This window comes from Euprymna scolopes, chromosome 44 (assembly GCF_053919585.1).
Source record: "Euprymna scolopes isolate OS-2025 chromosome 44, ASM5391958v1, whole genome shotgun sequence".
In the NCBI taxonomy this organism is placed as follows: Eukaryota; Metazoa; Mollusca; class Cephalopoda; order Sepiida; family Sepiolidae; genus Euprymna; species Euprymna scolopes.
This window is the reverse complement of record NC_136525.1, coordinates 43,727,627-43,750,744: the sequence shown is the minus strand read 5'-3', so window position 1 is coordinate 43,750,744 and position 23,118 is coordinate 43,727,627. Positions and strand designations below refer to the sequence as shown.

At 33.8% G+C, this 23,118-nt stretch overlaps 1 protein-coding gene across 2 annotated transcripts in view; it reads right to left on the bottom strand.

The window, feature by feature from the left end:
• LOC145268823 (uncharacterized) overlaps positions 1-23,118 on the bottom strand; it is a 212,281-nt gene that overhangs the window by 182,193 nt on the left and 6,970 nt on the right. For both annotated transcript variants that reach the window (XM_080124466.1, XM_080124465.1), the window contains exons 2-3: positions 16,360-16,443; positions 5,153-5,275 (exon numbers count right to left, since the gene is read on the bottom strand). In XM_080124466.1, the coding sequence (XP_079980592.1) occupies positions 5,153-5,275; positions 16,360-16,443 (207 nt within the window). The remainder of the gene's footprint in view (positions 1-5,152; positions 5,276-16,359; positions 16,444-23,118) is intronic.

Below are 23,118 nucleotides of genomic sequence, written 5' to 3'. Positions count from 1 at the left end.
CAGAGTGCCCCTCTTTTCGTCTGGGGGGGGGGGTTGCTGACTCCTCAATCCCACTTTCCAATCCTAGTGTCAGAGTTCTTGCAGTGGGAGAAGACCAAACAATTCTTCGAGTCTCTAAGGCCTCTCTGTACACGGATTTGTCAAGACGACCTGACATGAGGATACTTTTTCCCTACTAGTAAACCCCGACTAAATATTCAAAATTACATTTCGTTAAGACCTCCTCGGCATGACTAACCACCAGTGGCTTTTACAAGGAATGGTGCACCTTCTCCAAGTGATGTTACTTCAAGTAACAGCATGAAGCTGGAGACTCCACCAGACCAGATGAATATGGCACTATACCTCAGTGTCACGGTTGGTTACACACTCTACAGCATGGTCGAGTGGTGATTTGGCCATAAGCGTAGAGATACGCAGAAATGCAGCCCAGAATTCCCCCCCCCTTTTTTTTTTACATGGGGGTCACCACTTATCAAGGCCCGAAGGCAACTCAGGGATAAGGGTTATTGCGTGTACAGTAATCAATGAGATAGTATTGTACTAATCATTAGTATTGGGGGTTTTGCTAGAGTGTCTTACTTCAGGAGTTTGTTTATGTTGGACTTGAAGACGTCCAAGTTGTAGTCAGGTGGGAAACAGGCAAGCGGCAGAGAGTTCCACTGGCGTGCAGTTCTAAGAAAGAAGCTTTGCTCATGGAATCTACGTTTGGATTTAGGCACAGATAAAGAGTGGGGAAAATTATTGACAGTAGTTTCAGCCAGATAGGTGTTTCTCGTGAAAGATTGGAGTAGGAGGAACCAGGGATTGGAGCTCAGACGAGCACCTGCCATGGAAATAACGATAAAACAAAGACAGGCTCGCAATGTCTCTTCTGTGGGAGAGAGGTTGCAGGGTAGAGAAAAGGGCATCCCCCACTAAACCACAAAGTCTATTTTGTACTCTGTCAAGGCAGGATAGGCTGTTTTTAGCAGCTCCTTCCCAAATGTGGCAGCAGTACGCCATCCTTGGACGTACTTGGCTTTTATACAGATAGAGAATTGTATCAGTAGTGAGATATCTTCTGGAGCGGTAGAAGGATCCCACCATTTATCCAGTGTCCCTGGCAACAGATTTGATGTAAGTGTTCCATTTCAGATCAGGAGTAAAGGTCAAACCCAGAAGCTTGTCAAAACATGGAGCCTCTCCAAGACGAGAGCTATCCATTTCAATTGATGCCAGATGGGGATCAGAGCGTTGATGATGTAAATATAGGAGTTTGGTTTTAGATGCATTAAAAGGTACATTATTATAGTTTTGCTTTTATCAACTTCTTTTTCGTCCTGACAACATGGGGTGAGCACGCGTTTCTGTCTCTCCGTGAACGAGAGGGTGCCAATCCCTCCCCCTCAGCACTAATTAAGCATAGTTAGTTTAATAATTGTGTAGGATATGTAAATTGCATATTGTATTGTAATATATATTTTTGTAAAATAAATAGTTAAGATTATATAATATATTTGCAATTGTGTCGCGTGTCGTTTTTTTTTTTGTGTCTGCCATGAATGCCGCCAATTAAACAACATGAGACCGTTTCCAAGACATTTAGTGTGACACGTGAAGCCGGTCACACGCCAGTGACCGGCTTATCGTGTTATTCTTTTCCTGGAATCCAGTAAGATCAAATCTGTTGCCAAGGCCGCTGGAAAAATGGTTGGATCCTTCTATCGATCCAGTAGATATCTCACTGCTGATGCAATTCTCTATCTATATAAGAGCCAGATACGTCCAAGGATGGAATACTGTTGCCACATATGGGCAGGAGCTGCTAGAAAAGACTTGTCCTGCCTTGATAGGGTTCAAAATAGACTTCGTGGCCTGGTGGGAAATGTCCTTTTCTCTTCGCTGCAACCTCTATCTCACAGAAGAGATGTTGCGAGTTTGTCTCTGCTTTATCGTTATTTTCATGAAAAGTGTTCGACTGAGCTTCAATCTATGATCCCCCCTCGCCAAACTTTCACAAGAAACACTAGACTAGCTGAAAACATTATCAATAATTTTCCCCACTCTTTATCTGTGCCTAAACCTAAACAGATTCCATGATCAAAGCTTCTTTCTTAGAACTGCGCGTCTGTGGAATTGTCTTCCGTTTTCCTGCTTTCCAGCTGTCTATAATATGGTTGTCTTCAAGTTCAACGTGAACAAGTTTCTGATGAGCCGTTCTACTTAAGTTAACAAATTTACCGAACTTCCATTACTATCGATTACTATATTGTCCTTTTGACTACTCTACACTCTTTAACCCTTATCCTTGAGTGGCCATCGGCCTTGATAAGTGGTGACGCCTATGAAAAAAAAAAAAAAAAAAAAAAAAGACCAAGAGATCACAAGAAAGATATACTATAACATATTTAAATAGTCAATTGGGGAGATGAAAAGGTGCTTCTACACTATTGGGACGAGATTTTGTAGTCGATAGAGTTTTCAGAAAAAAAACAAAAAAACAATGGTTTCAACTGATTTTTTTTTGTCAATTCTAATAAATTATAATGGTAGCTTACAAATTATGCAGTCGAAATTAACTGAATATTACTGAATTATTAAAAAAAAAAAAAAAACTTTAATCCACCACCATCTTTATTTAATTTGAACGGAAAATTACCTCCCTGTTGAACTCTCCTGTGTTTTACAATCGTTTTCATCAAATTCTATTTTTTATTTTCTTTAATAAATAATTTTCTACCTTATCGATTTCCGTAATTTTTGGATATAATCATCTTAAAAATACAAGGAATACGTAGATAGAATTGTTTTCATGTGAAATTCAGTTTTAGGATTTCTGAAAATCTTATCCTAATTCTGTAGAAGTGCAGAGGAAAATTATAATCCAATGTCTTTTCTAACTCAAATGTTTGAGAGGTAAAGAACTTTACTGGAATATTCCAATATCTGTGTATCTCATATAGAGATCAAGTATTAGCTCCCGTAATTTATGATAACTTTGACCGAAACAAAGTGAACGAGACATAAAAAAACGACTAAGTTCAGCACTTGCCCCCCCCCCCATTTAGCCCCAAAAGTCCCCAAGGAACGTCAAATCCTGATGAGTAGTATAGACAAACAAAATTATAATAGAAATCAGTTACAACTTTTCAGAAAGTTTTATAAAAATCCAAGCCATCAATTTTTTTTTTAATAAGCACAAAAGTGTCAATTTTAGCCATTTTAACCTGAAAGGCACCCCTAGGAGGGCAACTGGAGTTTTCCCGGAAAATCTGTTCTGTTACTTTTTTTACTCATATCATGTTTAATGTTTAATCTTTGTGCAAAATTTAAAAAAAAATTCCAAGGTGTAGTTATTGAGAAAAGTGCGGACAGACAAATGGACAAGAGTGAATTTACAGGCCCACCCTCCTTATGTCGGGGGACCAAAAAGTAAAGAATATCTGTGGTCATTTTTATATGCACAACATCCATTTCTGGCCTTCTTTTTGTCAAATTACGTAATTTTTTTGTAAAATTGTTGCTTTCAAGAATTGTTTGGAGAATCTTAGTGATGCGAGTTTTAAAAAAGTTTTGCAACATATTAGCGTTTAATTAAAACGGCAAAAATAATTTACATGAACTCTTTCGAACATTGTTGCTGGGAATGAATGTTTTCTATACGACAAATTACCAGTTTTTTTTTTCAACATCTTTCATTTCGATACCGTTTTGCGACCAAGAGGGGCAGACCGCTTGAAATATCAAAAATAAAATATTAAATACAAAAAAATAACATCGTTTTCATGCTTCAAAAATCATTATTCTAGAAGCATATATGGACTTTTAACATTATGTATGTATATATATATATATATATATATATATATATAGATTGGACAGTTAAAGGCGCGTTTCTCATTTTTATTTACTGTTTAATTTTTAATTTTTTGTTTGCATGTGTATATGTACTGTGTGCATGTGTGTACTTATATGTGTATATATTTAAGACTGACGTGGCACCTTCTCATTGGCTATACCTCCTCCTCTCCTCTTCCATTCCCCTTTTCCCCGTGCATGCTCATACTTTCACTACACCGATGAAGACTGAAGGATCGGTCGAAAATTATGTACTTATAAAAAAGTTTTTTTTTTTTTTTTTCATAATATTATTTTGTATTCCTGCACGTCACCAACTGAAAACGAATAAAGAAAAGTTATAAGCTTTTATACTTTTCGTATTCTTTTTTATACATTTCCATTCACACATATATATATATATATATATATATATATATATATAAAAAGGGGAGATTACACTCAACACAAAAGAGGTTAAGGGAACAAATGTTTTAACTAGCAATTCTGTATTTTTCATTCAAACCCAATAATAAAATATGGTACTTTATGGTACTTGTACAGTTTAATCAAGATATTAAAATATGAAAATATTGAAAAAAAACAAAAATAAAACAAAAAAGGTTATATTGTACGTATCCATTTTGGACTGAAGATCTCTGAAAAAAAATTTCATTTAATTTGATTGAGTAGTTTTTTTTTACAGCGGAAAAACACGTTTTTATGAGAACATGTTGAAGTCAGCCATTATGGAAATTTTTAACATGTTACAGTAACATGTTACATGTAAAGTGCAGACACTCCCTCCCCATCTTTATTACTAGCTTTTCTTCCTAAAAATCGAACCTTTTGCTCGGTATCATCACAAATTGTTTTTTTTCGTTGTAAAAAAAAAAAAAAAAAAAAAAAAAAAAAACCTACTTGACCAAATTAAATGAAATTTTCTTCCAGAGAACTTCATTCCATAACGGATACGTACAATTTAAACTTTTTTCGATATTTTCATTTTTTAATGTCTTTATTAAACTCTACAAGTACCTAAAATATGATTCATAGTACATGAAAACGATGCTTAATCTAGAGAAATAAAGATCAAATTTAGTATCAGGATAATTTTCTTACACCAAAACGGGTCTTATGTGCCACATACATTTTTTTAATTTTTTACTGAAATTTGCTGCAGTGTTATCTAGTCCACAACTCTGTTCCTCTATATTATAAGAATTCTCAAATAAATGATGTATAAATTTCTTTCTGAGCCTGTTTTAAAAGCTAACGACGAAAAGGAAAACAAAGAAAAACGCAATAAAGTATAAAAGGTCATCTTGTTGACCTTTACGTCCGGTTGGTTGACATTTAACCCTGCGTTCCTCAGCAAATAGACGAGTTTTGTCGCTTCATTCACTCGTGATGGATTCTCCAATAAACCATTGATGAGCACGTTAAAAAGATCATCCTGAAAAAAAAAAAAAAAAAAAAGAGAAAGAACAGCTCAGTACGATTCATTTTTTTTTTTTTTTATTTCACGTTTAAATCAGATTTTAAATACTAAAATACGAGGTGCCTTCAATAAGTTTCCAGACATTTTTTGTACATGCATTTAAAATAGTCGTAGACTCTTGAAAAACCAGCATGTTATTGCTATACATCTTATGAGATGACTGACTAATTTTTATCATTTCAGATTCAAATGAACAGCTACAGCAGGAATTGGAATACACCCTACTAAAGCCTGATTGTCACAGCTGGTGAATTTCAAAAATGCAATCTGAATATGAGGACACTTTAGAAGGACAATACACAATAAAATTCTGTTCAAACCTTGGAAAAAATACACAGAAACATGGAATGCTTCACACTGCTTTTGGAAGGTCTTGCATGAATCAAGCATCAGTTTTTGAGTAGCATAAGAGATTCAAGGAAAGCAGGGAATCTGTGAGGGATGATGACAGGTGTGGGAGGAGTAACAAAGCCAGAACACCAGAGTTCCTATTTACAATGCCTCCCCACGGGACAGACTTAGACACCAGGGTCGTTTTTTAACGTGGAGAAAAGGAACAAAAATTTTAAATTGTCTCAGTCGTGAAGGATTTCTCTTCCACTAACAGAACAAGAAATTGAAGTGCAGCATCTGAAGAACAAATACTACACTGTGAGGTATTTATTTGCTCCCCCACTGAGCAAATTAGGCACAAGGCCGATTTTTAATGTGAGGAGTGAAGGGGAAATGGAGACCAACTCCCCGGGGAGTAGGGGAGCTGGATAGTGACAATTGGTATGAAGGGTTGCCCCTACATTGACCAAGGTCTTATATGTGGGGGAAACCCCACATATGGTCTTTGCTTGCAGTATCTGCCGGAACAGATACTACACTGTGATCTCGGTCCAAAGGCCGGTAAGAGTTGATTGGCCAAATAAAGAATTTAATGGATAAGGACTTTCGTGTGTGTTAAGTGTTGTAACATTATGTTGAACAAAGATGGCGGTAGTAAATCAAATCGTCGAAGAATCAATGCAGTCACGATCTCGAGTGTTGAGTAATTCTTAACAAAGATGGCGGCGAAGAATCAATGTAGTCCACATCAGCAGTGGTTCAGTCATTTCAAGACAGAGACTGACCGCAAACTGACTTGCATCCAAAATTCAATATTTTTATAATGAGGTTGGAGGCTTCTGATTGGTTGATTGTCCTAACGTGTAGTTACAAATAAGATTGTCCAAATATTTGTCGTCATACCCTCCATTATAATCAAAAACATTTCTGCATTGTATTGGCTTTTTACACTTATGAATTTCAATTTAAATATAAACATTCATATCGAGGAAAAAAATTTATGAATTCATTTTACGTGCGAGCCATGCATTCCTTCTGCACTGAGGATTGAACTTTCAACCTCCAGAAGAGTATCGGTTAGAACTGAATTTCACCTAGCAATTTATTTGTTACACCATAGGTCATTTAACTGCTGACATAGTTATATATGGAATAAGTCAGAGAGAGTGGCAACCTTGGTTGAAGTGAGTGTTCCTAATGATGGAGGTCTGAACAGAGCTGAAAGAGAGAAACAGACCAAATATCAAGGTTTTATGTATGATATGAAAAGAAATTGTAATCTTGGGGAGATACCAATCATACCAGTTATTATAGGTGCCACAGGGCTTATGAATAATAACCTGTAATCCTACCTAACTAATATTCCTGGTGAACCAAGTGCAAAAGAGATCCAGACAATTGCACTTAAGGGAACAGTGAGGATACTAAAAAGAGCTCTCGATTGGTTTCAATAAAAACCAGGGCAATGTTGGCAGTTCATCTGGCTGCCCCAGACCTAGCATTACAATCTTCAAAGGAAGAAAATGAAAAAAAAAAAAAAAAAAATTGAATGGTGTCACACGCTGCCCACGACATTAAATGTACACTACCAACCATAAGTATGGGACTGCTTGTGCGGTTCTGTTTGGTGTAGCCGTTTTAACTTATTTTCTTAACTGCTACACAGCTTTGAAACCCTGCAGAATGAAGTTTTATCAGACCATGAATAACAGATACTGGATGTTCCTGAGTAGAATTCATTTCAATTGTTAATTCCGGATCATTTTCTTTTTTTTTTATTCCTTTTGCTAGATATGATCAAGTACCTATCCTCTACAATAGATATTATTAGTCTACCAGATCTTTTTTGTTAATATTTAACTCAGTTTCACAAAGTCGTTGAAGACTATAATGCCCACCATTTTTTGATAGGCTTAATTTTTTTAGTGATAACACGTTCATATTATCCTGCTTTTAAAAGAATTTTAACTTGAGCTCTTTTTTTCCTTGCCATTAATATTGTAATAATATGATTTATTGTTAAGTGTTGAGACATTATATTGAACAAAGATGGCGGTAGTAAATCAAATCAGCAAAGAATCAATGCAGTCGCAATCTCGAGTGTTGAGTAATTCTTTAGAATAAAGATGGCGGCAAAGAATCAATGTAGTCTGGATCAGCAGTGGTTCAGTCATTTGAAGACTGAGACTAACAGCAAACTGACTTGCATCCAAAATTCAACATTTTTTTTTTTAACGAGGTTGTAGGATTTATTATCCTAACGCATAGTTATAAATAAGATCATCCAAATGTTTGTAGTCATACCCTCCATAATCAAAAACATTTTAACAGTGTGATGTACACATAATTATTCACAAGGAACTGAAGAATTTGCATAAAGTTTGTCCCAAGGGTAACTCCATCCTTGTCACAAACTATTTGACCAAGATGGGCATCAAGACAGTTCCTTATCCTCCCTATAGTCCAGACATTGTTCCCTGTGACTTATGGTTAATTCCTAAGCTCAAGTAAACCCTTAGAGACTGTCGTTATGAGACAATTGAGGAGATGAAAGAGGCTGTGATGAGGGTCATTGACATGACATGCTCACACAAGAGGATTTCCATGGGACCTTCCAGAAGTTTTTGGAATGGTATAACAAGCGCATTGCAGCCGGAGGAGATTACTTCTAAGGAGACTAGAACTATATATGTGTACTATTAATAAAAGTGCCCATAAGGAAAATGTCTGGAAACTTACTGAAGACACCTTATATAGTTATAGGGCAATATGAGCTTTCATAGATTGAATAGCCAACATGGCCGACGGATGCCGATTTCACGTAGAAACTTAAAATTGTGAAATATGAATACAAGAAGGAAATGTGTTTTAAGTTTATTTTTTTTGTGTCTTCTCTTTTTCAGACAAATTTTTATCGAAATCTTTTGCAGTTAGCGAGAATTTGAATAAAAGAAAACAGCAAACGAAAAGGAAGTTTTGACGACATGTTTTTATTAAATCGGTTCATCACAAGATTAGTTCACTTGTATGAATTAAAATCTTGGAGAAATATTTTAATTATTTTTTAATTTTCTTGTTTTTTTCTAAGATTAACATTTATTTAAAAAAGTAAATCGCAACTTCCTTTTCTTTAACTTCAGAAATAAGACGAGATAAAATGATATAAAATGAAATAACCAAAGTGCAGTGTAATTATTTCAAAATAAATATTTTATTCACAAATTAGAATTTCTAAATACTACGCAACGTAGCATTTCACCAAATTTATTAGACCCAACTCTCTCTCTCTACACCCCCACCCCACCTAAATTCCTGCAGATAGGAAGGAAAAGACCTTTACATGTACAAGATTAAAAAAGAGAAGACACAAAAACAAAAACTGTTAAAACGCATTTCAGTCCTATAATCGGATTTCGCAATTTTAAATTACCACGTGACGTCAGCACTAGTCGGCCATGTTAGCTAATCAACCAACGGGAAGCCAATACAGCCCACTCAGACAATTTTTTCCCAAAAAATCTTTTTGCATTTAACAAGAATTTGAATAAAAGAAAGAAAACAGCAAACGAAAAGAAAAGTTGTGACTACATGTTTTTTATTAAATGGGTCCATCATGAGATTCATTTGTATCTATTTGAAATTTTGAAGAAATATTTTAATTATTTTTAATTTTTAGTCTTTCTAAGATTAACATATCTTTAAAAAAGTAGTTGCAACTTCCTTTAACTTCAGAAATAAGACAAGATAGCATGATATAAAATGAAATAAACGAAAGTGTAATTATTTAAAAATAACTATTTTATTTATAAATTAGAATTTAAAATATGTCTGAAAAAGAGAAAAAAAAAAAAAAAAAAGATTTCTTTTGTTTTTGTGTCAAAACTATTAAAACGCATTTCGTTCCTATATCCATATTTCACAATTTCAAGTTTCCACGTGACATCAGCATTTTGGCTATTCAACCTACAAAAGCCCATATTACCAGTTATAGTTATTATATTTCTCACACTTGGGTCTAACACTTCCCTCGTGGAGAGGTAAATAAATATGGACACCACCTGTGCAAAGATTTTTATTTGGTTTGTGGTATTATAAAAATTTTTTGTTGATAAGAACAGTTGACTTTAAGTAGCTGCTCTTGATGTTTCAAATTCAAGGGTTGAGAATAAGATTCTGAGATGGGGGAATTGAACCTTTAAGCTTCAGGAGGAGGTCACTTATACACAAGGTTCGTACAAATTTCAATGTCCACTTTCATGGACTTTTCAAAGTTTTTCAAGGCTTTCTCCAGACAAAATTCAAGTTTTCAAAAACAAAATTTGGGGTTGGTTTTACAATCTATAGCGATTCAAAAAAGTGGTTAAAAAAAAAAAAAAAAAAAAAAAAAAAAAAAAATCAAATATACAACAAATAAATGTTACCACAATCAATAAAAAGTTATATAACAACCTACCTGCATCATATTTTGACGTTTTGTAGTTTTAAATGCTTTTTATTTCATCTCAAATATTAACTCTCTTTACAGCTTTTAAATTTCCAACCAAGATGGCTGCCATCTTATCCATTTTTTGAATGATAACAACTTTTTTTTGGTTGGAGGGGGGACGAAAGGAAGAGGAATTCACCATTGAGGAGTCCTGACTGCGCAAGTATTTTTTTAGAGAGGGTGGGTGGGTCAATTTTATTTAGGGCGGCTGCAACTATTCCTGCCTCCTTGTGCCCTCTACCCCAAGAAAAAAAAATTATAAATGAGAACAAAAATAGAGGAAGATTTTATAAGATGAAAACAGTAGTTCAAAGAATCCAAATAATACACATAACCAATCCTCATCTCAAAAATTCATAAATGTAACTTATCTATTGTTCTAATATTAATGTTTCGCCATAGAGAATTTCTTTTACTTTTTCTGCGTTTAAAATTTAGAACAAAAAAGAAGATTTATTCCTGAGGATCAAACCGTGGCTACCGAGAATAAAGGCTGATGCACATGACAGCGTAACTTCACTTCCTGATTAACTTGTAGGTATAGACAGCTTCCGGTATTCCACCACGTGGTCATGCTAACAGGCAAAAAAACATGACTACTGATTGTCCATGTATGTTCTAAAGAGAAAGAACAATTTTTTTTTTTTTTTACATAGGCGTCACCGCTTATCAAGACCGATCGGCCACTCAAGGATAAGGGTTAAAGAGTATAGAGTAGTCAAAAGGACAATATAGTAATCGATAGTAATGGAAGTTCGGTAAATTTGTTAACTTAAGTAGAACGGCTCCTCAGAAACTTGTTCACGTTGGACTTGAAGACAACCATATTATAGACAGCTGGAAAGCAGGAAAACGGAAGACAATTCCACAGGCGTGCAGTTCTAAGAAAGAAGCTTTGATCATGGAATCTATGTTTAGGTTTAGGCACAGATAAAGAGTGGGGAAAATTATTGATAATGTTTTCAGCTAGTCTAGTGTTTCTTGTGAAAGATTGAAGCTCAGTCGAACACTTTCCATGAAAATAACGATAAAGCAGAGACAAACTCACATCTCTTCTGTGAGATAGAGGTTGCAGGGAAGAGAAAAGGACATCTCCCACCAGGCCACAAAGTCTATTTTGAACCCTATCAAGGCAGGACAAGTCTTTTCTAGCAGCTCCTGCCCATATGTGGCAACAGTATTCCATCCTTGGACGTATCTGGCTCTTATATAGATAGAGAATTGCATCAGCAGTGAGATATCTACTGGATCGAGAGAAGGATCCCACCATTTTTCCAGCGGCCTTAGCAACAGATTTTATGTACATATTCCATTTAAGATCAGGAGTAAAGGTTAAGCCCAGAAGCCTGTCAAAACTTGAGGCCTCCCCAAGACAAGAGCCATTCATTTTAATTGATGCCAGATGGGGATCAGAACGTTGATGATGTAAAGATAGAAGCTTGGTTTTAGATGCATTAAAAGTAACCAGCCACTCCTTTCCCCATTGTACAACGTGATCAAGATCAGAGGAGAGAGAATCGGAGAGAACTTGGTCGTTTACTGTCTTAGATGTGCTACCATAGATGGTAGTGTCATCAGCAAAAATGTCTACGAATTATGTAAGGATGTGATTTGGAAGATCATTAATGTAGATTAGGAAAAGAGTTGGGCCCAGGATGGACCCCTGAGGGACTCCAGCATTTATACTGTGAGCTTCTGATTTTTGCCCATCAACTATTACTCTTATGAACCTATCAGAGAGAAATGATTTAATAATTGAGAAGACATTTCCAGCTATACCATAGCTGGAGATCTTGTGAAGTAAACCTTTATGCCATACCCTATCAAAGGCCTTTGATATGTCAAGAGCAATTGCCCTAGAAAGGTTGCCTCTGTCAAGAGATTCGCTAATCCTATGAGATATAACTGTAAGCACATCTGCTGTAGATCTAGCAGAACGGAAACCATATTGTGTGTCACTAAGAAGGTTATTTTTGCTGAGATGGTTGATTACTTCTCTATTTAACACAGATTCCAGCAACTTACTCATGACGCACAGGAGACTTATTTGCCTGTACTGAGAGGGGGATGAACAATCATCTGAATTCTTAAATACAGGGCATACTGATGAGATTTTCCAGGGTGATGGGAAGCAATTTTCCTTAAGACAACGTTTAAACAGTTTTGTAAGTATGGGGGCTAGTTCTGGTTGAAGTTTTTTGAGTACTATAATTGGAATACCGTCAGGGCCAGTTGCTTTACTGGAATCAAGGTTTTTGATTAGCTTGGCAACATCACATACAGATATTTGTATATCACATAGTGTGTTATCTGATACAGGAGGAAATATTGGGGGTTGGCGGCCTTGGTCGCAAAGGGTAGAATTGGCTGCAAAGTTCTTGGCAAAGAGTTTGGCTTTGTTTGTCAGGTCCATTGATGATAGTTGGGCTAGAGCACACGCTTCTGTTCAGGATTCTGTTTGCAATTTGCCAAAACTGGTGGGAACCAAGCCGCTGCTCAGCTACTTTGGACTTGACGGACTAACCCTAACCCTAACAACTCTCTTGTGTTCTTTATTACTTTCTTACAATGGTTGCTGGCAGTCCTGAAAGCGGCTTTAGTTTCCATACATCTATTACGTTGGAAGCAGTGGAAAAAGTGATTTCTGTGCGCATTAGCAGCAGCACATTCTGGAGAAAACCATGGCTGGCTGTTAGGTTTTTGCTGGAACTTTTTCGAGGGTATGAAGTTGTCTATACCTACAATTAACCATTCTGTCAGGTCTGATACTATAGACATATCCTTTTTAAACATGGAACGCAGAGGAAGATCCGATATAAATGTACGGAAACTATCCCAGTCAGCCATAGTGTATCGATATACTGTACGATGGAGAGGTACATCTGAGGACTTATTACATTTCATTTTTATCTTAATTGATACAACTGAGTGGTCGGAAGATCCAAGAGGAGACAGAACGGAAATAATAATTATTATAATTGCACATTGGGAGAATTTTAATCTAACAAAATATAGTAAGTGAACTAGTTTTTGAACCTTTAATTTCTATCGGAGAAAGTCGAATATTTTATTTTATTTATTTTATTTTTTTTTTACTGCAAAACAAACAATTTTTATATAGCATTTTTCACTCCATTTTTTTTAATAATAAATAAAACTTTTCACCGAGTATTTCCAAATATAGTTAGCATTTTTCACAGCAGTTTTTTTTTTGTTTTTTTTTTACGATCGGTGAATTTTCAATATTTTAGCACCGGGCGTAATTTATTTCTTTGAAATATATTTAAAACTTCAAGTTTTTGTTTTTTTATAACATTTTAACTGTAAATAATTTACATGATGTGTTTATTTTACTATACACATAGATTCGGAAAAGTTGTCAAAAAACAAATATATAACAAATAAAATATATCGATAAACATTGTATGACTTTCGAAGCGATTACACATTTTATAGTGAGTAAAACCACTAAAAACCTTTCCAGATAGGTAGAAGAGTAACTTATCTTGCCTTTGATAACATTTATTTGTTATATATAAATTTGTTTTTTAATAACTTTTTCGAATCTATGTGTATAGTAATACAAACTCCAAATTTAATTTAACTCGGAAATAATATTTAAAATATACATGCGTACACTGTACAAACACCCTTATTATTATCATATAATAATAGTAATAATAAAAAACTGGTGTAGATGATATCAACTGGCGCCACACCACTCCAACTAATTGTGAAGGGTCAGGGAGGATGGAAAGACCGAGGTGGGAGAGTAAAACCAAATCTCCACTGGAAGTGTGCAGTTCAAATCTGGTACCTTGGGGAGACATTTTGTCACTCAAACCCCAGGGAACACCAATGGCCAATGCCAACGAGAAATCAGTGACAACGGCTGTTGCAATAACATGCAATTATCTACACAAGTGGTCAAGAGGTGAAGAACACTGGAAATCTGGGGAGACTTGTTGTCACTTGATCTCCAGGGAACACCACAGTGAGTGATCACTGATGATGGCCTATGAGACAACAAATACACTACACATTTTGATGAAAAACATGGGTGGGGGGGAAAATGGACATAGAAGAACAGAAAACCAAAACTTTAAATATAATTTCTGTATTTAAAGTAATAGTTATTTAAATATTTCAACATATAATCTTGTGGGCAAAATACAGCTTCCTAATAAGAGGCACTCTGGATAGGAACAAAAATAATCTCAGTCATGAAAGATTTCTCCTCCACCGACCAAGGACAGAAAAGGTAAAGTGTAGCATCAAAACAGATACTACACTGATCTTGTTCTGAAGGCCAAAAAATATTTGTGTTTAATGTTTCTTTAATTGTTTGTTCCCTAAATTCATAATTCAGTTTTATCAGTATTAAATTGCATATTGCTTTAAAATTACCTAAATTTTACATATATAATATCTATAGTTTATCTATATATATAAAAGGCAAAATGTGTGTGACCATTTCGTGTATGTCTTCAAAAGGCTTTTCTCGCACACGGTTCCGATGTCGTTACGATCGCTTACAACTGTTTATATGGGTCCTAAATAATAATATGTACGATTTGGGAAAGTGCGTCGCATCTAGATTTATTTACGCCGACTTTTACAAAATTATTGCTATTTTGGCTTCTCTCATGTTGATGAGGCTTTTTCGTATAAAAAGCGAAACTAATTCAAAGTTAACAACGAACAACGTTCTCGGCATTGCGCCAGGAAATGTCCAGAAGCAATGTTATTCAATCTGGACAATTAGGAGCTGGTTCCCCTCCCCCCAACATCTGTTGGGGGGAAAAAAAACAAAAACAGTCAAACTTGGGTAAACAACTGCGTGACTTCTATTTGACCTTCTTAATTAGGTCAAATGGAAGCAGCAGAGTTAACTTTTATTGCGCACGCCTGTTTTTATAGTTTAATAAATAAATTCAAACCTGGGTATGTTGTATGTCGCGGTGGCCTAATGGGTAACGTCTCCCGTTTTTTTTGTTTTTCACACATTAATTTCAAACTGAAGGGTACGGGTTCGATTCTCATACTTACCTACCAAAACATTTTTTTTTTATTTACCCCCCCCCCGGGAGTTTTGATTTTCCTCAAGACACCCGGGCATCGCCGGGTACCCCCCGCTAGTACTTTTATAAATCAGAGTCCATTTTCTGTAGGCTGTTTTTGAACCCAGTCAACGACGGGTACTTTTGCTAGTATTGAATAAAGTTCAGTTTCAATATTAATCAAATTGTGTTCCTTTTTCTTTTTAAAAATGTTTTATTGCTCTTTTCAAATGCCCCTCATATACTACCGACAGTCTGACAAATCTTACCTATATTGCCTGCAGACATTTTTCAGTTAACAGGCCTTCTTATTCTCGGTGGCCATGATCAAATGGCCATATATACCATTTAATGTTATCAAGAATTAAACACAATTTTTAATGCTATCACGTAAAAATACAGGCCAGGAAATGAGTCAGCATTTTTGTTCAAATTGGAAGATGCTAACTCTAGATTTAGAAATAGAATTTCTTTTACTTTTTCTGTGTTTAACTGTCTCACAGACGCATAGAGTTCCTGCAAATAGAACATTAATAGGATTATTAATAAAGGGACCATTATTTTTACAGGTGTGATTGGAGAATTAGGCATACAAAAGTGATGCTTTCACAATTATCATTAGTTAGAGGGAGATAATTGAGAAATTCGTTCATTTTTTCTTAAGACAACTTTATTATCATTTCTCTACAAAGAAAGATAGAAGAAATTTAGTTTTAATAGTGCACTGAAGGTCTAAGTTTTATTTTTTCACTCCTCACATAAAAGAAAAAAAAAAAAATCTCTTCTGGGGGTGAGAGAAACTTATCACTAATTAACATCGATTTAGTTTCTAATGTTGCCGGGCAATGCTGGGTAGCCTTGCTAGTTTATGATATAAACAGCAGTATGTGTATGTCTAGCTAAAAGTAAAAATAACTAAAACACAAAAACCCACAATGTTGGTATTGTCTTGACTGGCATTGCCTCAGATGTATATCTTCAAAATTTCAAAAGATGTAAAAGTTTAAAAAAAATAAATAAATAAAATAATTCAAAAATAATTCAAAAATAAGTAAAAAATAAGTAAAAAAAAAAGCACCAGGGCAAGTTAGGTACAATCAATAAAATAAATGTAATTTTTTTAAGTTTTTTTTTTTTTTTTTAATTTAATTCCAACTGACCTGCTGTTCTGATATTAAAGTTTCGCCATATAGAATTTCTTTTACTTTTTCTGTGTTTAACTGTCTCACAGACGCATAGAGTTCCTGCAAATAGAACATTAATACAATTATTAATAAAGGGACCATTATTTTTACAGGTGTGATTGGAGAATTAGGCATACAAAAGTGATGCTTTTGCAATTATCATTAGTTAGAGGGAGATAATTGAGAAATTTGTTCATTTTTTTCTTAAGACAACTTGGGATGCTAAATATTTAGCCTTACAAAAGACAACACTATAATTTTCATTAAACAAAACATTAAAATGACGTTTCTGAATTTTTGAGATGAGGATTGGTTATTCGTATTAGTTGGATGCATCGGACTACCATTCTCATCTTGAGTGTGATTTTCACATTTCGGTCGATGTAACCTCCAACCTTCTTCAGATATAGATAGATATACGTAAATATATAGTAATAATTAGTAACTATATATAAAAGCGAAAATGTTTGTATGTATGTATGTGTGTTTGTATGTCTCGCAAAAACTTGCGACACGGGTCATGGATTTTTGCCAGATAGGTATCATTTTAAAGTTTCAAGCTTCGTCCGACAAATATCGAAAAATTGGCCAAAAACATTAATTCCTTCACCCTAAAATCATCAGTTTTCTACAGGGAGTGGTCAGCAAAAACTGTCCTCTCATGACAAGTTCGCTTCTACGCATGCGCAAATGATGTCGGAACATGATTTTAAATATTAAAAAAAAACCCCTACCTAATTTTGTCAACGTAGTCTTAGCACAGTTCATTAGAGCGCAGCCTCATTATCTAAAGGTTTTGGGTTCGAATCGTGGTGTAAGATGTCTTTTGTTTTTTTCGATTTTTAAAGGTTTAATATTGAAACAGGGGTATTCAAGCCATTTTTCACGTTCTATGTTTTTTTTTGTTTTTATTTTTCAAATTTTTAAAAGTTTTAACGTTCGTTTTTCTGTTTTCTTTTTTGTTTTTCAGATTTTTACATTTAACATCGTTCGTTGATTACCCCCCCACCACCCGAGCGCACACACACCTCTAAACACCCAGGCAACGCCGGGTACCCCCCTCGCTAGTTAGTAATAAATAGGGATATTTACAACTAGAAATAAAAATAGGTTTAAGGCTCTTAAAATATGTACTAGAATTGTCAGCAAGAATACGTGGTTAGAATACTTGGAAAAATTAATTGGAAAAAGTGATATTCTCCTGAAGGTTGAAGGTTCAATCCTCAATGTGGGTGACAGAAAAATACAATTGCTAATTACTTAGGACCTCTATCCAGTCATGGCTGATGGAACAAGAGCATGCTACCCCTGTGAAGTAAATAAAGGGTTCCGTCGAAATTCCGTCTAAATTCCTGAGTTTGACAGAAACATTCCCAAGCTCAACAAGATACACCTAAATAAGGTTGGAGGTTACATCGACCGAAACATGAAATCCACACTCAAGATGAGAACGGTAGTCCAATGAATTCAAATAATACGAATAACCATTCCTCATCTCAAAAATTCAGAAATGTCAAAAAAATATTAACATTATAAAAAATGGAAAATACGATGATCAATTTAGTAGAACAATTAAAAAGTGATCCCCGACGTTAAATTCATTAAAATTTTTTTTTTTTTTTTTTCAATTTTATTTTACTTTTTTTTTTTTTTGTAACCTGAAAGTTAAATCTAATCACTGATAATCGCCCGGAAAAAATAAAATTAAGAAAAAGTGAAAAGGAAATCATTTACAGGTAGACCGCAAGCTCCTTTAGATCTCATTAGAGCCAAAGTTGAACCTAGATAATCACTCAAAAATCGAAAATTAAAATACTTATAGAAACATGGTCCCCCCTCGCCAAGCTTTCACAAGAAACACTTGTCTAACTGTAAACACTATCATTAATTCCCCCCACTCTTTATCTGTGCCTAAACCTAAACGTAGATTCCATGAACAAAGCTTCTTTCTTAGAACTGCACGCCTGTGGAATTGTCTTCCGTTTTCCTGCTTTCCGACTGACTACAATATGGTTGTCTTCAAGTCTAACGTAAACAAGTTCTTGATGAGTCGTTCCATATAAGTTATCTAATTAACCAAATTTTCATTACTAATGAATACTATATTGTCCAATTTCTACTGTACACTCTTTAACCCTTATCCTTGAGTGGCCTCTTGGCCTTGATAATGTGGTGATGCCTATGTAAAAAAAAAAAAAAAAAAAAAAAAAAAAAAAAAAAAAAATCAAATAAATATCACCAATCATACGAAAATGTAATGCACTATCAGTATTTTGTTTAATTTTCGATTTTTAAGCAATTAGCTAGACCCGATTATGGCTCTAATGAGACCACCATTTTGTTTTTGTTCAGATATGACAGGCGTTATATTACTTTTATTTTCAAGTAAAAACATACAAAAGAAATCTATATATTAATACCATAGTACCTTTAATGTACATACATGTGTCACAGTTTCCAGATTATAAATTATTTGATCGGGAGATCCTATTTATTAAAAAAGAGGATAGAATGTGACAACGTACTACAAGCATTAAATTATTAGTATATAGATATACTAATTTAATGTTTGTAATATGTTATCAACTTTTATACTCCTTTTTAATAAACCGGATCCCCTGATCAGATGTTTTAAAGTAAACAGTAAGAGTCTACATACAAGAGACATAACTCTGAAATTAATATTTTTAGATTATTTGTTTATCGTTGCAATATTTGTTGTCTATAGCGATAGACTTTTTTTTTTTTTTTTTACGAAAAACAAACACAAAAAAGGGGGGGGAATAGAAGATAACATACTATGAACATTTTAAAACAGTATATAGATACGCTAATTTAATATTCATAGTATGTTATCATATTTATATATTATATATAATATTCATAGTATGTTGTCATATTTATATTATTTTTAATAAATAGGATCTCCCGATCACTGAAGATGTAATATTAAAAAAAAAAAAAAATTAATTTTTTTTTTTTTTTTTTAATTAAAATAAGAAAAAATGATGTTGCTTTTGGGCCGTACATGAAACTAAAATATACCTTTTTAGTCTTCTGTCTAAAGAATGGCATAATGATATATGTAGTGGGGTTTCTGTTCACACCGGGTGTCCATACAATAGAAATGTGTCACAGACTCCAATAAGGATATTAGAGAAACCGTAATAACCAGATATATTCTGACATTACATTAACCAGATTACTTAGAAAAGAGGCTTGCCTTTTTTTCTGTTGTTCTTGGCCTTCGGGCTGGGATCAAAGTGTAGTATCTGTCCGGCAGATACTGAAAGTAAAGACCATATGTGGGGGCGACCCCACATATAAGACCTTGGTCAATGTAGGGGAAACCCTTCATACAAATTGTCACTATCCAGCTACCCTACTCCCCGGGGAGTTGGTCCCCATTTCCCCTTCACTCCTCACATTAAAAAATCGGCCTTGTGCTTAATTTGCTCTGTGAGGGAGCAAATAAATACCTTGCCTTTTTTTCTGTTGTTCTTGGCCTTCGGGCCGGGATCAAAGTGTAGTATCTGTTCCGGCAGATACTGCAAGCAAAGACCATATGTGGGGGCGACCCCACATATAAGACCTTGGTCAATGTAGGGGCAGCCCTTAATACCAATTGTCACTATCCAGCTCCCCTACTCCCCGGGGAGTTGGTCCCCATTTCCCCTTCACTCCTCACATTAAAAATCGGCCTTGTGCCTAATTTGCTCGGTGGGGGAGCAAATAAATACCTTCTTGGCCTTCGGGCCAGGATCAAAAATGTAGTATCTGTTCTGCAAATGCTGCACTTAAGATAATTTGTACCAGCCAATGGAGGGGAAACCATCTATACTGGGACAATTATAATTTTTGGTAACCAGAATGCCCCCTTTCTGCCTACTTTTAGGGGAGCTGGTTTTTACTCCACATTAAAAACGGCCTTGTGCCTAATTTGCTTTGATGGGGAAGCAAATAAATACATTAACCAGATCACTTAGATAAATACTTTTACAGTTTTAACAAAAGGGCTACATTAATATTGCAGGGTCTCCATTTACGCTGAATGTCCACAGAATTCCTAGCAGCAATATATTACATATGAAACATGTCGCTGTTGTATTTCCACATGTCCCGCTAGTTAATAAATAAAATTTTTTCCAGGTAGGTAGAAGAGTAACTTAGTTTGCATTTGGTAACATTTAGATACATGCAAAATAAATAGCTGATGCTTAAAATGTATAAACATTTTGATCCCTCCCTTTACTTAAAAATTCACTAAAAATCAGGAAATTAACTAATTTTAATGAAATTTTCAATATTTTTCAAATAATGACCACAGAATAAAAAACCCATTATTTTTATTTTAATCCGTAAAAATCTGTGAAAATGTATTATTTTGTTCAAACAAAAAATAAATTTACTAATGTTATGGTTTTCAGTAGGAAAAAAAACAAACAAAAAAAACGGATTTATTTTTTATTTTTTATATGAAAATAAAACATCGTAAATTGTAATAATAAAAAAATTTAATTTTCTTAGGAACATTACAAAAAAAAAAAAAGCCCCTAGAGTCCGTATTAATGAAATCGATATAACTCGAAGAAAAATTAATTTCTTGAACTGCTGATACCATCATTGAATTAAGCATTATTTAATATTTTCACCCCCAAAAATTATAATTGCAAAAAGTATTTCCTCTTCTTTGAAGATTACATTATTAGCGTAATTTTTATGTGCAAGATATGAATATTTTCCTTGCATGAATGAACGTGTAATCTCCAGCGTAACATAATTTGGTCAACAAATCCATTTTTTTAAAAAATGGATTAACCAAAAACAATATTACGTACGTAATTGTTATGCCGAAAATAGTAATATATCCAAAAATTATGAAAAAAAAAAAATCATTGAGTAGAAATTTGTTTCTAGTTAAAAGTAACTTTTACAAAAAATTAGGTAAAATCGCATTTTTCTTAGACGTTATAAAGTAGGCAGTAGGAGGCGAAACACAAGGGTCATAACTCTGAAACGAATTAGATTACTTGTGTCATGGCGGCAATATTTGTTGTCTATAGCGATAGACATTTTTTTTTTTTTATTAAAAAAACAATAGCAGTTGTTCTACTCAATGTATTTTTGTACTTTTGGATATATTACTATTTTCGACATGACAATTAAGTACGCAATATTGCTTTTGCTTAAAACGATAGATTTAAAAAATCGATTTGTCAACCATAATTTAACAAGCACCCATAATTTTTACATAATCTTAAAAAAAATTTTTTTTTAAATTTAAAAACAGGAACACAAGAATAATTTTAAAAAATGGTAAAAATTATACAAACGTTTACAATAGGAATATACGAATATACGGATGGGGTGGGGGGAGAACGCAGTCGGTTTTGCACACCCTCTCTCCCTTCAACCATTCGACGTCATTTTCAGATAGCCTTTTGACTTTCTGACATTTTGGGCTTCCGTAGAACTCATGCTTGGCGGCTTTTCGTTTGTTTTGATTGTGCAAAGCCAGAACCTCTCGCTTTTGGGGCCTAATTAAACCCCCCACACACAAAGTGTTTTTTTTATTATTTAATTCAATATCTTAGGATTTTATTTTACTAATTATCTTTTAAATAGATCCAGAAAACTAATATTTATCTTTCAAGGGATTTTTACAATGAATTTATTTAATTCAAAAATTTAGCTGAACTTGTTAGTTTTTGAATGTCACACTAGGTGTATCAGAATTTTGGGTGAATTTTTGACACCCCTAACATGAAACTGCGAATAAAATATAAAAAAAACGAGTAATTTCTCTTTTAAAAGTGGGTTGTTTATTTTCTTTATGGAATATACTTTCAATATAAACTATTAAAGTTGTTTAAAAAAATAATAAAAATATTTTTTATTTTTTAAAAAACAGTGTTCACAAAGTGCCGGCGCGCCTTCATTTTTCTTTTTTACGTATGAAATCAATTGAATTTTACGAGTTAATTTTTTTTAATTTTTAAAATTCAAAAATCTATCAAAATTTTTCTATTGGTTAAATTTTTACGATATTTTCAGGGTCAATGTGAAATTTTATTCTCTTTCTAAGAAACCGAATATAATATTTTAGACAAACGTTTTTATTTAAATTCATCCCCTATTTTGAAATGTCTATTAAAATTTTAATAATTAATTTATGTACAAAAGTTTTATATATCACAAATTGAAGAGAAAAGATCAATAAATAATATATTCAAATTTAAAACAAAAAGAATAGTTTTGTGCAAATTTACCTGTAAAGTCAAAAGTTTAAAACCTTTTAAAAAAAAAAAACGTTTTTTTTTAAATGAAACCTTATAATCTTATATTGCACTGAAAGTTTCGTTTTATTACGAAAATTATTTCTATTTCATTCAATGTTTTTTTTTAGATATTAAAAAAAAAAAAAAAAAATTCACTCCATAAAGTGGTATTTAAATATATTAAATTAAAAACTCGTATATTTCTTTGAGAAAAGAAGAAAAAAATCATCAACTATTTTTTTTTTAAGACAAAAAATTATAAGTAAAATGTGACTAGTTTTCAGGTATGGAGACACAAATTTCTTTATGCGCAAGACTAGACGGCTAATGCGAACATGTGGTTTTTACTTCCTTCTGTCCCTCCGTAGCTCAAAACAATAAAAAAACAAAAAGGTACTTCCGGTTTTGATAAAAACGTAAAATGTTTGCGTCATGGCGGGATTTTCAAATAGGCGTT